Source organism: Heptranchias perlo, chromosome 29, assembly GCF_035084215.1.
Source record: "Heptranchias perlo isolate sHepPer1 chromosome 29, sHepPer1.hap1, whole genome shotgun sequence".
Lineage (NCBI taxonomy): Eukaryota > Metazoa > Chordata > Chondrichthyes > Hexanchiformes > Hexanchidae > Heptranchias > Heptranchias perlo.
The window spans coordinates 21,543,257-21,562,968 of NC_090353.1; the positions used below are offsets into that span (position 1 = coordinate 21,543,257).

A 19,712-nucleotide genomic window follows, 5' to 3' on the forward strand; every position below is an offset into this window, starting at 1 on the left:
AGCTGCCTCTTGGGCGCAGAGGTGCTGCTACTTGCTGATCGGTGTGCTGAAATGCAAGCTGACTTGAATTTGGCTGCTGCATCATGTTTGGTTTGGTACCTCAACATATATTGCGACAGCTATTTTTGTTAACCTTAGCGAAGGCTGAAATATACATTAAAACTATTATCAGCCGTTGAAATTGTTACCAACTTTTTAATCTCCACATGGGGCTGTTTATCTTCAAGTGACCACATCCCTTTAAATTTCTGTATCGCCTCTTTTAAGCAGCATCGTCTCTGGTGGGCTCTCCGTCTAGGTTCAGGAGCTTGCCCACACTACATAAACGAAGGTGACTGCATAAATCAGGTGGGGTCAGCACACTAACAGTTGGGCAGGTGCTACAGACTAATGAACATACAAAATTGATGGGCAGGAAAACACCAGCTGGTCCATCAAGCCTGGCCCACAACAAGATGGCTGAAGCATCATGACTAAACACTTCCACCCTCCCTCCCTCCCCCCCTAATTAGTTACAGACTAACACCCCATCAGTATATCTAACCCACCACTCTCAAGCAGCCATTTCAGTTTTCAACACAATTCTTGGAAGACGTTTTTGAACTGGGTCACCTCCAATGTTATAAAATACCAGCTGATCTGTACACAGGGAGTCAAGACCTGTACAGTGTTGAAAACTTTTATTTCAATGTTCTTAAAGAATATAATCATATTACACCCTAAACGAGTGGGCAACAGAAGCTCCTACTGTAATAACATGGATATTAAAAGCTAATAGAATAAACAAAATGTGTTATTGGCTTTTTATTTCTGACACTAGGAACCCAACAGTGCTCTCCGTTTTCTATGGTGAATCAAAAGAGCAAGTTCCCGGGTTTGCACATGCGCACTAAAACATGGAAATTATGAACTTGCTCCTATTGGTTCGCCAGCGATTTGACAGCTGCAAATTAAAGGGCCATCGCACACAACAATCATAGAAATCACTGAAAAATCACAAACTTGCTCATCTGCCCAGCTGAAACGTAACTAATTATGCTACCAAAAGGTACACCTAAAAATACCAGATCTAAACTAAGTTTTAAAACCACGATAACTCATTATGACTGCCAAACAACTAAAAATTAAATTTTGAAAATGTGGAGGCTCATATTACTCATTTTAATAGTTTTTGGTCATTAAAAAAAGTTTTTAAATTTAAAAATTATTATTTTTTTACTTTTCCCTTCTGTCTCTTTAATTTAATTCAATTATTTCTTTGGCTTTTTATTTAAAAAAATGTATTTTTTTCTTTGCAGTGACTTCCAGAATACTAACTTTAAATGAATGAAGTCTGCTTGCTTGCCTGACAGATTTTGTGGGCGTGTCTTCCATTCCCACAGACTGTCCCATGCAAATCATCTTATGTTGTTGAGAGGTTGAATTGATAGCGCACAATTTCACAAAACTTCAAAATCAAGCAAGTTGATGCAGCAGAGCCCACAGAAAGTATATTCGTTGTTTTAATTCACAGGAGCTACGGAGACCAGCCGCTCAGCGCAATTTCTGGCCCACAACAGAGAAGCTCAACACAGAAACCAATACAACAAAATCACTGACAGCTACCAAAGATTACTGATGAACACTGTGATTATCATTGTCACTGGTACTATGGTGACTCAGGTTGATGTAGGCTCGAGGTCCAGGGCAAGCAGCTGGCACAACTCTGTTATGGTGTCTCATGGGAAGTGTAACTTTCTGAGATATTGGTGTCTTGACAAGTTCAGATAGGAGCACCTGAGCTGGCAGATAAGACATGATGGAGTGGATGCCAGTCAGCGCCTATAGTACCCAACCTGTCTGACGTTCCTCAGTTCTTCCTCCTGATCCTCCCCCCCACCCCCAAAACAGAGAACGCCATACAGAAAAGGTATTCTCAAGGAAGAAATTTGGTAACATTATATGCTCCAGAAAATTTTGATCACACTGAAAAATTGTCTAAGAGAAAATGTAAATATAGATTTTCAACATAAAGTTCCAAGAATAGGGTAGTCATTAGCTGAACACCATCAGAGAACAATATGAGTCGTGATAGTTGCATGAAATGTAGTCTGTGAAGCATGAAGTTCTTACTTGCTGCCAAATGTGTGACGATCGACAACTAAGAAAGGAAACAAGAATCAATTATGTTGTTCTTATTAGGATACTCTTAGATCAAACTCTTACTAATCTCTATTACAAGTTGAGTGCTCCTGGGAGGAATAAGGTGTGAAATGTTAACAGCAATTGTTTTCATTTACATCAGTTTCTTTTCATGGTTGACCCTGTGTAACTCTTCCGGCCAGAATAATGATGAGTGCAACAGTGATCTTTTAAAATTCTCAGACATGCCTCTCCATTGATTTGCTGACAGGAGGAACACAAGCTGGATGTGAGGAGTGAGGCTGTTAGTTTTAAACATTGTTGAAAAAATAACCTAGTGACTTGGTTAAGCTATATCAATTTTATTTTTTAAATTGGGAAACCAAAATGAAGGGCCAAAGTCCATAGTGCAGAATATCACCAAGACCAAAATAATATAAAAGAGAAGACAAGATAAATCAGGAAGTAGGAATTATGAGACACTACAGCATGAAGGAGACCATTCAGCCCATCGTGCCTTTGAAAGAGCTATCAAATTGGTCCCACTCCCCTGCTCTTTCCCCATAGCCATGCAACTTTTTCCTTTTCCAGTATATACCCAATTCCTTTTTGGAAGCTACTATTGAATCTGCTTCCACCATCCTTTCAGGCAGTGCATTCCAGACCATAACAACTCGCTGCGTAAAAAAATTTCTCCTCATCTCCCCTCTGGTTTAAGATAATTTGCCAATTATCTTAAACCTACTTCGTGATTTACTTTGTCTTCTCTGTTACATTTGTGCTTTAAAGGCCTGAGACTGTGGGAGGAAAGAATCACTGGGGGAAATAAAGAATTCAAGTTTTGAGGTCCTCAGAGAGAGTAGTAAACTGCCCATTGAGTTTAGATTTCAATACAGTGAGGAAGTAGATACAAGGAAGTTCATATATGATGGAGCTTACAAGGGACAAGAGAGGAGTGTTCAGAGAAACCCTGACCATAGCAGTATTGATAATATTTAGGATTATGATGCAATGCAGGTTAATTCACCACTTTATCAGTAATTGCAATACCATACCCTATACTCACCAAACACTTTACCTAGGCATAGGTCCGTCTCTCCACCTCATTTGACTGGATAGGTACTGTAGTGAAGAGTCATAGCAGCTGGTTTCTCTCATCTGAACAGCATAGGCTATTAAACCAAAATTTGCACAAGTAGTCAGCTCATATTTACTCAGCTGAACCTTCAGCATGCCCACACAATATACTTGCTGAGGACTGTGAACTACAGAAAGTATTTCTTTATTTAACTAAGTAACTTGTTCAGAAAGAATTACACAGCAGAATGAATGTAGCTAGAAGTTGTATGTAAGTTTGTAGTTCAATCGTTTATTTTTCTACACAAACATATTCATAGGTGCAAGGGAATACTTTTCCAGAAAACTAGAAAGATCTGGGACCCCCTCCTTGTAGAGTGTTTTTTTTCTTAATTTCAGAGCAACTCACTTCAAAAGCTTGGTTCAGCTCTTTCCTATCAATATTCTAGAGCCTGGATTCCAAGGTTCTCTTACTGACCTCTCACACAGGTTACACTATGGTGTGCAATTTAGAATTTAAATACCAATATCAGATACCTCAAAATGCAATTAAATGAAAAAAAAGTGTTTTGTAACCCCTAGATTAGCCTTTAATATACTGCACTAATATACTTCTGTTTTGTGTTACACTGTCCTCCTCAGAGAGGGACAGTTCAGCCCACTGACACTTCCACAAGAGTTGAATGCCACTCTTAAGTTAACTCACCACAACCTCTTTAGTGATCTTTGGCCATTTTACCGCATTTCCTACAGACCCTTTGGCAAAGAGCGGTGAAAATCCCCCCCGAGTAGTTAAGTGCAACATTACTTCAATGTAACCTGGGATTTAAATTATACTCTTCCAAACAGCTGTCCAACACTCAAGAATTACAAATACAGGTTTGCTCAGACATCTATTTTTGTGAAGAACCTGACCAGTGTTGAACAAGGCATGCATTGTTTTAATCTCCCACTCTTCTTCTTCCCTCAGTTGGTGTATATGATGTGATAAAAATTAAGCATTTTTGTCCAAAATGTTTCATGATTTTGGCTTCTTTATTTCTGTCATGGCACATATGGGGTTAAAAACTAGGTGTAGTCACAGAAAATGGTCCAGCTTCTTTAATACAATTGCCCCAAAAAATCAACCCTAGATATTGAGTCTGGCCAGGTGTTAATTTATTATTGAATCAGAGGACACATAGTTAAGTCTGCATCTACTATAAGTGTTACCTGGCTTAGTGCTAGCATTAGATTCCAAATCAAAAAGCCATGAGTTCTTTGGCCTTAAGCATGAAATCTAAGGCGACACTTCAGTGCATCATTGAGGTGGGAGATGTCATCTTTCAGATGAGACATTACACTGAGGTCCTGCCTACCTGTTTAGATTGATGTAAAAGATGCCATTGCACTATTTGAAGAAGAGCAGGGAAATTCTCCTGGTGTTCTGGCCAACATTTGCTCCTCAAACAACTGCACCAAAAGCAGATTAACCGGTTATGTATCTCATTTGCTGTTTATGTGATCTTGTTTGCAAATTGGCAGCCGTGTTTGCCTACTATAACAAAAGTGACTACACTTCAAAAGTAATTTATTGGCTTTGCGTCATCTTAAGGATGTGAAAGGCGCAAATAAATACAAGTTCTTTCATTTTAAACCTACAGTGGTTTTGCTGCCAGTGAAGTGTAGCAAATTACAGTCCCACATGACAGATTCATACACACTGCTGGAAAAACGCAATAAGATCGATTACAGAGTCAAGATACCCAACTGACCATATAAGCACCAGGGTATCATGTAAATATGGTATCTCACCCATAACAAAATAGCTCTATGTATCTTGGCTGCTCCACAGGAGAGTGAGGAGGAAGGTAAGATTGTCGATCTCTAGTTTGAGGGTTAAACTGGTTGCTTAGTGGATGACATTACATATCAGCTCAGTTGTCTCCCACACAGAAACATCAAGGTAGGAAGATGTTGACAGGGTTTCAGTCGCGGTTCTTGGGCAAACTAGGCTATGCAAAGCAGATTATGCATGAGGTAAACACAGGCGCTTCAAATCCAGTGCAACAATCATTATACTTCATGCCACACAGTGCGAGGCTACACATAGCTAGAGAAATGCAGGAGATGTTGGATCTGGGAGTAATATGCCATCCCAGAGTCCATCGGCATTGCCAGTGGCACTGGTCCCTAAGAAGGACAACACCATGCAGTTCTGTACAGATTATTGGATACTAAATGACCTGACAGAAGCTGATGTTTACTCTATGCTTTGCATGGGGTAGAGCCTTTAGAAGCTGGGGTATGGCAAATATCTGACAATTCTAGACCTGACAAAAAGCTACGTCAGGGCTACATAAGTTTACAGTCATGCCTTTCGGGTTGAAGAATATTTTTGCCAAGTTCCAGGAGCAGGTGAATTCAGTTCTGATAATGGCTGGGGTTTATGTTCTGGCATGCATTGGTGATGGTGGCATTTTCAGTCAGACATGGAGTGAACACGTTACTCATATTATTGACACACTAACCTAGCTGAATGAAGCAGAGTTCAGGCTGAGAAGTGTAACATCAACATGGCTGAGGCATTTAACTTAAGTCACCATGTGGTTGGGGAAAAAGAGACCCAACCGGGTGAAACCAAGTGCCAGTGTGCACTGGGCGCACTCCATGACCAATAAACAAGTACAGGCATTCCTTGGATTAGTCAGCTATAATCACAGGCTCGTTCCTAACTATAATTGTTTTGACATGAAAGGCGAAGCCCAACCAAGTGATCTGCTTCATTGATGCAGAAAATGCTTTTGTAAAACTGAAAGATGTCCTGTGTGCAGATCCCATGATAGCTAGTCCAGATTATTCCTGAGCTTTCACAATCCACACTGACGCACCGAACAGGGGCACTACTGCCATGTTGAGTTAGGTGAATGACCATAGGAAGGAGCACCCAGTCATTCACCTGAGTTGCAAGCTACTGCTATGGGAAATGGTTTATTCAGCAATTGAGAAAAAATGCTTAAGTGTCATCTGGGCACTGCAGAATCTAATATTTATGAGCATTTAATATGTAACCACACATATTGTATAAATCATATGTTTGTAACAACCACATTTATTTTAGCTAGCCACATTTATTCAGTATATTAAAGTAGTTAGCTTGGACAATGTGTATTTAAAGCTCACAGTTCACACTTTGTTTGAGTTTCATAGACATGGAAGAGTGTGGCATGCCTGGGAAAGGACGGGCTGCATTCCCCAAAAGAGATAAGAGGTCATCAAAATTGATGAGGTCAAGTGTGCTGCCATTGTCTAAGCATTGTCTGCTACCAGCCCAATCTCCAGATGAGGCTAAGTCCGGCCCCCTCGGCAAGGTAATAATGTTAGGTTGGCGCCGTCACACAGGATCTTTTCAGCAAGTTGATGGGGCTAAGTCTGGCCTCATCATCAATTTTGATGATGTTAAGTCAGCGTACCACATGATCTCCAGCTAACAATGTGCTCAAACAAAGGTTCAGGGTAGAGGATTCCCCGGAAGGTGCAGGCTACATTTGTCCATGCAGACATAAATGCTGGCAGGAGCCTAATGCCTGTGTAATCGGAAGAAGTGAAGGAATCTGCAGAAGGCAGGATCCGCCCTATCCAAGAGGGTGGGGGCCGCGAGGAACACGAGAGGCGAGAGGTCAAGACATGAGCTCTACTCAGCGTGGAAGCGGGTAATATATTTCCAGTTTCCATTCTGTAAACTGCTGCTTAAATACTGAGTGTATTAAATTGTTCTTTGCAATAAGGTACTTGCCACTGTAACCAATTGGTGTCAACTCGAATCTTTCGGAATGGCTCACTAAGTGATCCTAGACTGTATTCCCAATATGATTCGTCCGTAGGATGCCAAACCTAAGAAAAATATCTAGAGTAAAAACCCCAGCTCCGTGATATACCATATGTATTGGCTTGAAATGCTGGGGGTGATAAGATTAACTTTGAGCAGCATGCAGTCAAACACATCAATAATGACCACTCATGATTCTTAGAAGAATTTCCTTCAGTTCTGTTCCATTGATCTGTGTTCCAAAAGTACTTTGCAGCATCATTGAAATGCACTGGAGAATTGTACCGTCATACTTTCATGGTGCACTGATGCCACCTAATGATAGAAATGGAGCATTGTTTCACTGCCTTTGAAAATCCAGTTCCGCCGGAAAGAAAATGTCTGTCACGAGATATCATCTTTTACTGATGCTATTAGTATCAGCACTCGCAAGATGGTAGTAGCATTTGAATACAACAGAGCACAAAGATTTTTTGTGGCTAATGGATTTCCTATGGCAATGCTCATGGTATGTTGGATGATGTGAATGCGAGTATATGTAAATGTACTTCTGTGATTAGGACTGTTTGAGCTGATTTTAATGTGGCCCACAGGATGGAAACTGGGCAGTAGCGGAGTTAAAATAGCTGTGGTGAACTTAATGGCAGCCACTCTGCAGCCATATTTACTAGGACCTTATGTTGGGCAGCCCAGGTGCCCGCCTGAATCATGCGGCAGCCTCATTACTGTGTAGTTTGGGGTCCTATGATGTACATAGGACCCCGATGCAATTTTGAATGACAACTGGGAAGTAAGTGAAAAATCATTTTTACGGGGCCAGGCTGCGCTCTACAAGAATAATATGGGCTGCTGCTGCTTTGGCCTTTCCCTCTCTCGATCGGTTCCTCCTCCCAGATCTACATGCTGGGTCAGCCCTCGGGTCACCTGATATTGGTGCAGTGGGACTCTACTCAGGGCATGCAGCTTGCCAGCAGCGTGCTAATGAGACTCGGCTCTCAAAATGGATTGGGCCTCAGATTTAAAATCTACTCTATGTCGCTATCCTTTTCTGGTTTGGTCAGTGTCTCTGTGTTACTTTGTTTCCAAATCTCTTTGTGCTGTTGTTTCTCTGTGTCTGTGTTGTTCTCGAGTCTTCTGCCTGATTGTCCTGTTACAGTTCTTTGTACCTTTTTGTGATGTTGTGTGCCTGCGTTTGTGGTTTCTCTCTCTTTTATGTTTGTCTCTGTGTGTTTGTGGTGGTTTTCTGTTTGTCAGAGAAAGAGGTAGAGGCAGACAAACAGAGATTGGGAGCATGTGAGGGATTGGGGTTATGATGCAGCATACTGGTCCATCTCCTATGACAATGACAAAAAAAACACAAATAACTTATTGGACTCCTGTCCCATTGGGGGCCAAAGGTTATTGCTGGTATCTTTTGCAGTAAGCAAGAACTTGACAGCGCACCACTTTCATTATATATTTGGAAGCGATCTTCTAAATGTTTGCTACATAGAATCATAGAAAGTTGACGGCACAGAAGGAGGCCATTTGGCCCAGCGTGTTTCTGCTGGACTTTTAAACATTTCAGAGTGGATTTTACTCTTTGTTGTGTCTAGGGGACGCCTATATCTAGCTGCAGTGATGAGGAAAAAGCAGTGGAAACCCATTAGATCTAGTTTCTGCCCTGGGATTTCCTGGGGCTTTCCAATTCTAATGAGTGAGAGGGAGCATTCCTGGCCTCCAACCTTGATTTCTTCTTTGTGGTGAATGTTGTGCTCTCCAGCGTAGGGGTGCTTGAATAACCCTGGCACAAGGGCTTACACCAGGAACCTGCCGACCAGAGACCCAGGAGCAACCAAAAGATCGAAGAGGAGCAATCTCAGCATTTTCTCCACCTGCCCCCCCACCCCTGACCCAGGACAATCTTCGGGTATGCTTCTTTTTACTTTAGACCTTCTAGCTGCTGTCCTTCAGGAGTTGGTGGCCAGGAGCCCAGCTGTAGGCCTCTCCAGTTTCCTATCTGTTTTCTGATGCAAAGTGCAGCCAGGTGGCTGGCCTGCTCTAGGGGTGCACCCAGGCATCCCAGATCCTCTCCTAACAGGTGCTGGATACCCCAGTCTCACGTACCATCTACCCTTTCATTTTAACACACCTCACCATGGCTTAGTATTAAACTACAGTACTGCTAATACTGTTAATGCTGCTAACATCTTTTGTATGATGGCATTTAACTTATTTTGTGTCATGTACAGTGATTTAAAAAGTTCTTTTCTGGTCATAAGAAACATTAACCCTACCTTCCTCTCTCCACAACTAATGCCTGACCTGGTGAGTGTTTCCAGCTTTTTCTGTTTTTATTATTAAACATTACAGCTGATTTGTGCCTGTGGATGATGTCACAAAGATGTAAATAAGGATCAGGAATCAGCCATGGAGAGATCATTGCGGGATTCCGGAGCTGACTGTGCAAGGAAGAGAAGAGAAGCTATTGTAAGAGATGCATTGGATATGTTCAGAAAGATACGACTGGAGCCATGTGAGGATAGTCCCACAGAGCTAGGTGACATAGGAGAGATGTTGGAGGAGGTTGGTATAGTCAACCATATCGAAAGCTGATGAGGATGAGGAGGTATAATGCATGGTGGTCACAATCACGGAGGGTGTCATTCATAATTTTGTTTACGACTGTTTTGGCATTGTGAGAAGGTCAGATGGTGGATTGCAGGGATTTGAAGAAGAATTTGAAAATATGTCAAACATTTACACAAAAACAGCCTTGCTCAGGAGGGATACTACTACCCAAAAGTTAATTTTCCATTACAAAATTAAATTACAAATGAAATAAATAATAAAAGCATGTGGGGGATTATTGTTCTAAAACAAAAATCATACAGTATTAAAATTAAGAAATAGAACAATAATATCAAATTTTTACTTCAGTTGTGAGAAATATTTTTTTAAATTTTGTCTACTGTATGTTTTGTGTGATGGTGATAATGTAACATAAGTGATGGTGATAATGTGATAAATGTGGTGATCATGTGATATATGTGGTGATAATGTGATATATGTGATGATGATGTGATATAGGTGGTGATAATGTGATATATGTGGTGATAATGTGATATATGCGGTGATAATGTGATATATGTGGTGATAATGTGATATATGCAGTGATAATGTGATATATGCGGTGATAATGTGATATATGTGGTGATAATGTGATATATGCAGTGATAATGTGATATATGTGGTGATAATGTGATATATGCAGTGATAATGTGATATATGTGGTGATAATGTGATATATGCAGTGATAATGTGATATATGTGGCGATAATGTGATATATGTGGTGATGATGTGATATATGTGGTGATAATGTGATATATGCAGTGATAATGTGATATATGTGGTGATAATGTGATATATGTGGTGATAATGTGATATATGCAGTGATAATGTGATATATGTGGTGATAATGTGATATATGCAGTGATAATGTGATATATGCGGTGATAATGTGATATATGTGGTGATAATGTGATATATGCAGTGATAATGTGATATATGTGGTGATAATGTGATATATGCAGTGATAATGTGATATATGTGATGATGATGTGATATCTGTGGTGATAATGTGATATATGCAGTGATAATGTGATATATGTGATGATGATGTGATATCTGTGGCGATAATGCGATATATGTGGTGATGATGTGATATATGTGGTGATAATGTGATATATGTGGTGATAATGTGATATAGGTGGCGATAATGCGATATATGTGGTGATGATGTGATATATGTGGTGATGATGTGATATAGGTGGCGATAATGCGGTATATGTGGTGATGATGTGATATATGTGGTGATAATGTGATATAGGTGGCGATAATGCGATATCTGTGGTGATGATGTGATATATGTGGTGATAATGTGATATATGCAGTGATAATGTGATATATGTGGTGATAATGTGATATATGCAGTGATAATGTGATATATGTGGTGATAATGTGATATATGCAGTGATAATGTGATATATGTGATGATGATGTGATATATGCAGTGATAATGTGATATATGCAGTGATAATGTGATATATGCAGTGATAATGTGATATCTGTGGTGATACTGTGATATATGTGGTGATAATGTGATATATGTGGTGATACTGTGATATATGTGGTGATAATGTGATATATGCAGTGATAATGTGATATCTGTGGTGATACTGTGATATATGTGGTGATAATGTGATATATGCAGTGATAATGTGATATTTGTGGTGATACTGTGATATATGTGGTGATAATGTGATATATGTGATGATAATAATGTTATGGTTGTGATCTTTGTAAAAGTGATAATGTGATGTAGGTGATAATGATAATATGATATACATTATAGTGATAATATGGTATATGTGACAGTGTTAATGTAATAGAATTCTGTTAATGGATATATGTGATAGTGTTAAAGTGATACATGTGGTGATGGTAATGTGAAATATGTGATGGTGATAATGTGATAGATATGTTAATAATAATGTGATTGCATGGTGGTGATAATATGATAGTGATATTTGTCCTTAAGTATTCAGCCCATAAAATGAACATAGTCGATCATTCTAAAACTCATGTTACTGTACCAGGTGGGAGACTTTCCTTCTCTCTTTCACAATAAGACTTGAGCCATCTATTATAGGTTCCTCTGCTATTGCAGTTTGTTAATCCCGTATAACACACCTGTCCAGGAGCCATTTCTGCTGCTTTCCAGTAAACAGAATTTCTAATAACAGGTGCAGCCTTTGCCGTTACATATGCAGTCTGTAGGACTCTGAAACAATAAAAAATGAAAGCTTGAGAAAAAGAATGAATGTGGAAACCAAATAGATTTTAAGAGTTTTGATCTGACGGTATAGTAAGAATCTTATTGACCTATTTTAAATTACTCAAAATGTTTTGTCATGATTGTAACTTGGGCTCCTATAATTTATATAATCAGAGTAAGCAGCATTTTAGACAACAGCACAATTTTAAACTTTTTTTCCTTTTCACTACAATTGTACCACATGTTCAAAATAAAAATATTCCCAGCCAGAATGCCCATTGGTAAAGCTGATTGTAGGTTAAAATTTTTTAAGATAATTTATAAATGAAACCATTGAAAACGGCCTAACCATTGTCTTGGATAAATTTAACATCACCTCCTTGCCTCTGTATTTAATGCTCCTAAATACAACACTAAGAATCTCGTTTGTCTCGTTATAGTCTTTTCTATCTGCACTCCTACTTTTAAAGATCTATGGGAGAGATTTTCTACTTGGGTTCCAAACAGGCACTATATTGGTAGTATTCCCAACTCCCACTATTTATAGAACACAACCGATTTTTGTTCCATGGATTTCGATACAATGAAAATTGGGTGAGTTCTACAATGGGTAGGTGATCTGTCTGCCAAAATACTATACAGGCAGTGATGACAAAAATTTACCCCCATGTGTCTTAATTTTTGCTTGTCAAACATTTTCTGAAAATCCACATAGACACATCCACTGCTTTCCTTTTACCCATACACGCCGTGATTTCCTCAAAAAATTTAATCAATTTCAATATGCAAAACCTGCCCTTTACAAATCCGCATTGATTTCCCCTGGTTAGCTCATACCTTTTAAAATATTCATTAATTATTGATCCTTGAAGTTTACCCACAACTGCAATAAAACTAACTGATCTCTACTTTCCTGGCTGCCTTCTTCTGAATCCTCTCAAGGGACACAAGAGCCTTCCTTTGGTGTGGTGACCAATACTGCACACAAATGGGATCTAACCAGTACCTTACACAATAACAATACCACTTCCTTTAGTTTGTATTTTATACACAATGCAGTCATCAAGTATGATATACTATCGCCTGCAAACATAATGCAAATAGTCTCTAAGAGGGAGATAGTACAGTATTAGCTAAGAAGCCATAGTCTTGTCTACAGATTAGCATTGAAGCTACATCATTATTCAATCATATAATATCCAAACAAAATACCTGGTTTTTAAATGTTTGGCAAAATGACACAGGTGACTTCAATTTTTTTAGGCTGGATTATTCAAAATTTCAGCTGTCCATTTTTTCCCCACTTTGTCTGAGTCATAGGACAGTTCACTTGGGCAATGCCATTCAATCATGGTGTTATTTTACTGGAGATTATGGAATTCCAGTACTTCTTTGGTCTTTTACAATTAGCCATGTGGTATAAGATGATCAAAGGAGAAGCTGGGAATGGTAGAGCTGGAAATGAGACTGTGCTGTGCAGCATTTACTGGAAAACCTGACACTTCCTGAATTATTTTATAGTTGGGGTATGGCATTAACATACTTGGGAAATGATTCTGAAGTGACATTATTGTTTCAGCTGGGATCTGGAGCTAAAGTAATAAGCTAAAGCCTTCATTACAAGGACCTATTATGCCATTGCCAGTAATCTATTCAGTTCTGAAGGAGTAAATTAATGCCAACAAAGATGTTGCTGTATAAAGGTTACAAACAGTTATTTTTGTCCAACAACTGTTCTGGGTTAAGAACTGTGCCATAGTGTTACACTTTATAAGGCTTCAACGTTTAGAAATTTACTGAAAACTATTTCTTCACATGCATTCTGGGGATTGTGCAACTTAAAGCATTCAGCAAAGGGCAAAAAATGTTATAGATGTAAGAAAATAATTACTTTTTAATAAATGATTATTCTGTGGCTGTAAATTGTAACGAGCTCATTTTCCAAGCATCCATTTCAACAGCAGTTTCAACCAATTAGTAAAATCTGAAATAGCCACCACAACAATTTAAACTTATTTTGATAAATTATATTTCTCTGGAATTCCCAACAGTAGCTGCAATTATTATTATTCACAGAGAGCTAAGAAGTTGGTGCAGCACGTTTATCAGATCCTAATGATCCTGCACAATTGCTGTTTCTATTCAGCTCAGATTATCTTGTATAGCAAAAGTGCACTTCTCAATGCCTTTCAGTTCCATGATCTTTAATAACAATTTGTATTGCTCCAGGTTTATCCCAAGGCAGTACTGCAATCACAGTGTCTGGCCCAAATCAAAGTAGGTTTACATACCTTAGATAACTCATTATGGATTTGAAAATTTATACATAATGGCCGGGACTTTCCTTGACGGTTCTCCTGATCGGCTGCCTTAACTTCGGGGGAGGATCGACCGAAACCCCGTTTAGGCGGTATATCCGGGGTTTACAGCGGAGTTACAGCAGCTGATTGGGGAAATTCCTGAGGAAATTTCTGGCAATTTGAAAATGTATACATAATGTCTAACATTTCATTCTTTTTAATCTCTATAACTTAGTAGTATTTTTATAGCCCCAAGCCTTTGATTACGTCATGGAATTGAATAAATGTGATTCATTTTTATTTACTGGGGCAGGCAAGAGGGGAAACAAATCAATGACAATCTGCAAGCATAGTGTGTTTTCTAGGGACTTGCAATATGTATATTAGCACCTATAAACCCAGAACATCTTCTTGGTACAGCCCTGTATTTGCTGTTCAAAGCATAAAGGAGAACAAATTATTTTTTTTATTTTCAAACTGAACTATTAAAAGCACAGCCCATACAGCATGTTCAACTCTGAAGAAAACCCAGAAAACGTTAAGTATTTTTACCCCAGAGTAGCATCCTTGATAATGTTGCCAATAGCTGTCTCTTGTGAATTTAAAATGTAATGTAATTTTTATGCTGCACAAGTGAAAACAAAATCTATGGAGAATTATCTCACATGTCTGATATGATATTCAATGTGCAGTCCAAAATTTACATATTTATATAACGGGGATTTGATGATGCACTGTCTACTCTTGAGTCCTAACTGGCTCCTCGTGAATTTGATTTTAATTTCCATTAGTCACCCAACAAAGGGATAAAATAGTCCTGAAAGCTCGTGTCCATAGCATATAATCCAAGTTTAGTCTTAGCAAGGGTTTACTTGATACCTTTATAATCTTAGTATCTTCAAATATGGCTCAAACCTATATTCTCTATGGACACTGAAAATCTGCTTGATAATGTATCAAAGCAGATTACTTACCTTCAGTATTTATCTGTTTTAGCAGACTTTAACATGACTGTTTAATACTTTTAGACATAGTTTGTGTTTAATCTAGGACATACATGGAATACCCACTTGTCCTATTTACATGGAGGTGTTCAAGTATGACAATTTGACAAAAACAAGATTGAGCTTTTATGTCTTGTTCACTGAGTATGCAAAATTGTATTTGACTTTGTATTTAACAGCTTGTGCATATGTTTTAAAATTATTAGTACATCTCTCAGGATATTGCCCACACAAAGTCAGGGCATATGTTGTTTTATAAGGTCAGGGAGATTACATAGTATAATGGAGAATGTGTTATCATGGAGCTATATATAAATTGTAATCAAATGAATGTAAGTAATTGGAACTTGAGATAAAATTGTATATTGGAAGATTTTCATATAATTAATGAGGTTTAGGAAAAGGAAATGTTAGTTGAAGTTAATGTGAAATATATAACTTGTATAGTAAAACGTACGTTTATTTCTGTAACGTACAATAGTGTGTATTTATATCTATTATATACTAAAATCACTGGGTGGGTCACCAAATTGTATGCACTATCTGTTCTGCCTGTTGGTGGCACTGTGCTCGACATTTTCGGTTCTAACACATTACATGGCAAGACAACATCTGCTGCTCTGTACACTGGTGTTTCAAATATCCACACAATGCCACACCCTCACCACTGGATGACTCAGAAAGAGTCACTGATACCTCCAGGAGAAAGTCTGAGTATGAGTCAGAATCATAAGTTGTCTTCTAAAAGCCTTGCTGTCATAATATAGTCACTTTTTAAAAAATCACTCTTTATACACATGCAGTATCTAGCTTTGAACTGAAATAGATAAAGAGAAATAGTTTGAATTAGCTTGCACGGGTTTCAAAAGGAATGATCGTGCTTGACAAGCCTCATAGAATTCTTTGAGGAGATAACAGACATGGAAGATTGGAGAAATGCAAAGGATTTGTAGAGTTCATGGATTTTTTGAAAGCTTTTGACAAGGTGCCACATGAGAGAGTACTAGAGAAAGATTAAAGAGTATGGAATTAGGAGGAGAATAGCAAACTGGATTAAAATTGGTTAGAAGGGAAAAAACGGAGAGTAGGAGTTAAGGGTAGTTTTTCAGAGTGGTTGGAAGTGGGTAGTGGTGTCCCTCAGGATTCAGTTTTGGAGCCACTTCTCTTCACTGTGTATAACAATGATTTGGATATAGTCCTACAGGAAGTGGTGTCTACATTTGCAGATAATACCAAAATAGGTGGTATAGTTAATTCATTGGAAGACCAAATGAAACTTCAAAGGGATATTGATAAGTTGGGGGAATGGACTAAATAGCGACAAATGGAGTTCAATGTCACTAAGTGTGGGGTAATGCATTTTGGGGAAAAAAAATAACAAAAGTAATTATACTTCAAATGGAAGGTTTGGTGCTGTGGAAGAGCAGAGGGACTTCGAGGTTTCAGAACATTAAACACAGCACCTCAGGTTGATAAGGCTGCTAAGAAAAAGATAGAATTCTATGTTTTATCTCTAGAGGCATGGAATTTAAATTTGCCAGCCAACGCACTTCCTGGGGGGATAGGGCGCGGGAGATCCCAACCCTGAATTTGGTCCCCCCCCCCCGCCAACGTTGATTTTACGCCCAAAAAAACAGGTGCAATGAAGTTGAATTTCTCCCCCAAAATTACTTGCAGAAAATTTCTCCATGTGCCATTGTATCTTTAACAAGGTTGAAGCTTTCTCTTTTCAATTAATAAATGCTCAAAAGTCCAACAAAGAAACAAAATGTTGCCTCACCTGTCAGCTGTCCGTGGAAAGTCTGCTTCTAAGGTTCGTCGTGCAACATAAAGACTGTCTTCTAAAGAAGTCATTTTTGAAAGAAAGTTAGCTGACAGTTATGGCTGTAATGGTGGTGACTCCTATCTGTAAACTGAAATGTCTGCTTGACAGGTTGCTACCAACAAGGGTGCCATAGCAACTGCTGTGGAGAATATGAAGCTGACAAATAAATAATGTATTTTGCAGTCAATTTTATTTAAAATAATGTTAAAGGTGGCTGTCTCTATATATAATATAAAGTATATTTAAAAATCTGTTTACTAATTCTTATGTATTTATATACTTGCATTTTGTTTTTTAATGTGATGAAGCATGACTTATTTTTGGCTTATGCCAACCATTTTAATCAGTACACATTGAAGGGTTGGGAGAACAATTATTCTGTATATTAGATATTACATTGTGATGGAAGACTTTCATTGTGTCACTATTCACCAAAATGTCACTATTCCTCTAATTTTTCAATCACTCAGTCCTTGTTCACCTGTCCATATCTCATCGTACCTGTAATAATACCAAATAGCTTGTATATTAAGCAAATGTTTGACTTATTAACATGAAGACCGACCTCAGCTTGATAATTTCAACACTGTTAGAATTAAAAATGTTATTTAAAATTTGTATTGAATAATATGGTAGTAGTGGAGGAACAATAGAGTTAATTTCATCATGGAATCATAGAACGATAAAGCACAGAAGGAGGCCATTCGGCCTATCATGCCTGTGTGGCTCTTTGAAAGAGCTTCCAATTAGTCCCACTCCCCTGCTCTTTCCCCATACCCCTGCAAATTTTCCCACTTCAAGTATTTATCCAATTCCCTTTTGAAAGTTATTATTGTATCTGCTTCCACCATCCTATCAGGCAATGAATTCCAGATCATAACAACTCACTGCATAAAAAAATGTTTTCTCATGTCGCCTCTGGTTCTTTTGCCAATTACCTTAAATCTGTGTCCTATGGTTACTGACCCTTCTGCAACTGGAAACAGTTTCTCCTTATTTACTCTATCAAAACCCTTCATGATTTTGAACACCTCTATCAAATCTCCCCACAACCTTCACTGCTCGAAGAAGAACAGGAGAACAACGCCAGTTTCTCTAGTCTCTGAACATAACTGAAGTCTTTCATCCTTGGTACCATTCTAGTAAATCTCCTCTTCACCCTCTCCAAGGCCTTGACATTCTTCCTAAAGTGTGTGCCCAGATACATCAGCTGGGGCCTAACCAGTGATTTATAAAGGTTTAGCATAACTTCCTTGCTTTTGTACTCTACGACTCTATTTATAAAGCCAAGGATCCCATATACCTTTTTAACAGTCTTCTCAACTTGACCTGCCATCTTCAAAGACTTGTGTATATACACCTTCAGGTCTCTCTGTTCCTGCACCCCCTTTAAAATTGTACCATTTAATTTATATTGTCTCTCCTCATTCTTCCTAGCAAAATTAATCACTTCCCACTTCTCTGTGTTAAATTGCATCTGTCCCGACTTCCAAAAGGCGTTTGATAAAGTGACACATAATAGGCTTGTCACCAAAGTTGAAGCCCATAGAATAAAAGGGGCAGTGGCAGCATGGATATGAAATTGACTAGGTGACAGGAAACAGAGAGAAGTGGTGAACGATTGTTTTTCAGACTGGAGGGAGGTATACAGTGGTGTTCCCCACTGCTTTTTTTGATATATATTAATGACTTGGACTTGGGTGTACAAAGCACAATTTCAAAATTTGCAGATGACACAAAACTTGGAAGTGTGGTGAACAATGTGGAGAATAGTGATAGACTTCAAGAGGACATAGAAAGGCTGGTGGAATGGGCAGACACATGGCAGATGAAAGTTAATGCTGAGAAGTGCAAAGTGATACATTTTGGTAGAAAGGACGAAGAGAGGCAGTATAAATTAAAGGGTACCATTCTAAAAGGGGTTCAGGAACAGAGAGAACTGGGGGTATACGTGCACAAATCGTTGAAGGTGGCAGGGCAGGTTGAGAAAGCAGTTAAAAAAACATATGGGATCCTGGGCTTTATAAATAGAGGCATAGAGTACAAAAGCAAGAAAGTCGTGATGAACCTTTATAAAACACTGGTTCAGCCACAACTGGAGTATTGTGTCCAGTTCTGGGCACCGCACTTTAGGAAGTATGTGAAGGCCTTAGAGAGGGTGCAGAAGAGGTTTACTAGAATGGTGCCAGGGCTGAGGGACTTCAGTTACATGGATAGACTGGAGAAGCTGGGGCTGTTCGCCTTAGAGCAGAAAAGGTTGAGAGGAGATTTAATAGAAGTATTCAAAATCATGAAGGGTCTAGACAGAGTAGGTAGACAGAAATTGTTCCCATTGGTGGAAGGTTCAAGAACCAGAGGACATAGATTTAAGGTGATTGGCAAAAGAACCATAGGCGACATGAGGAAAAACTTTTTTACGCAGCGAGAGGTTATGATCTGGAATGCACTGCCTGAGGGGGTGGTGGAGGCAGATTCAATCGTGGCTTTCAAAAGGGAATTGGATAAGTACTAGAAGGGGAAAAAGTTGTAGGGCTATGGGGAAAGGGTGGGGGAGTGGGACTAGCTGGATCACTCTTGCAGAGAGCCGGCACGAACTTGGCGGGCCAAATGGCCTCCTTCCGTGCTGTAACCATTCTATGATTCTATGATTGTATGTGTCTGCCCATTTCACCAGTGTGTTTATGTACTCCTTATGTCTGTTACTATCCCCGCTGTTTACTTCATTTCCGAGTTTCGTGTCATCTACAAACTTTGAAATTA

At 38.9% G+C, this 19,712-nt stretch overlaps 1 protein-coding gene across 6 annotated transcripts; it reads right to left on the minus strand.

The window, feature by feature from the left end:
• Nucleotides 1–692: 692 nt before the first annotated feature.
• LOC137299763 (tektin bundle-interacting protein 1-like) lies at nt 693–17,029 on the minus strand. Of its 6 annotated transcripts, XM_067968706.1 has the most exons (5): nt 16,908–17,029; nt 14,115–14,282; nt 11,642–11,829; nt 3,200–3,293; nt 693–2,140 (listed from the first exon to the last, which is right to left on the minus strand). In XM_067968706.1, exons 2-5 carry the CDS (start codon nt 14,126–14,128, stop codon nt 2,035–2,037), a joined length of 402 nt encoding a protein of 133 aa, XP_067824807.1. In that variant the 5' UTR covers nt 14,129–14,282; nt 16,908–17,029; the 3' UTR covers nt 693–2,034. The 6 variants fall into 6 exon arrangements, 5 of the variants coding, with proteins under 5 accessions (XP_067824807.1, XP_067824806.1, XP_067824808.1 ...); XR_010957974.1 differs by lacking the exon at nt 14,115–14,282 and having other exon boundaries at nt 3,188–3,293; nt 11,739–11,829; XM_067968705.1 differs by lacking the exon at nt 14,115–14,282.
• Between the last annotated feature and the right edge of the window lie 2,683 nt (nt 17,030–19,712).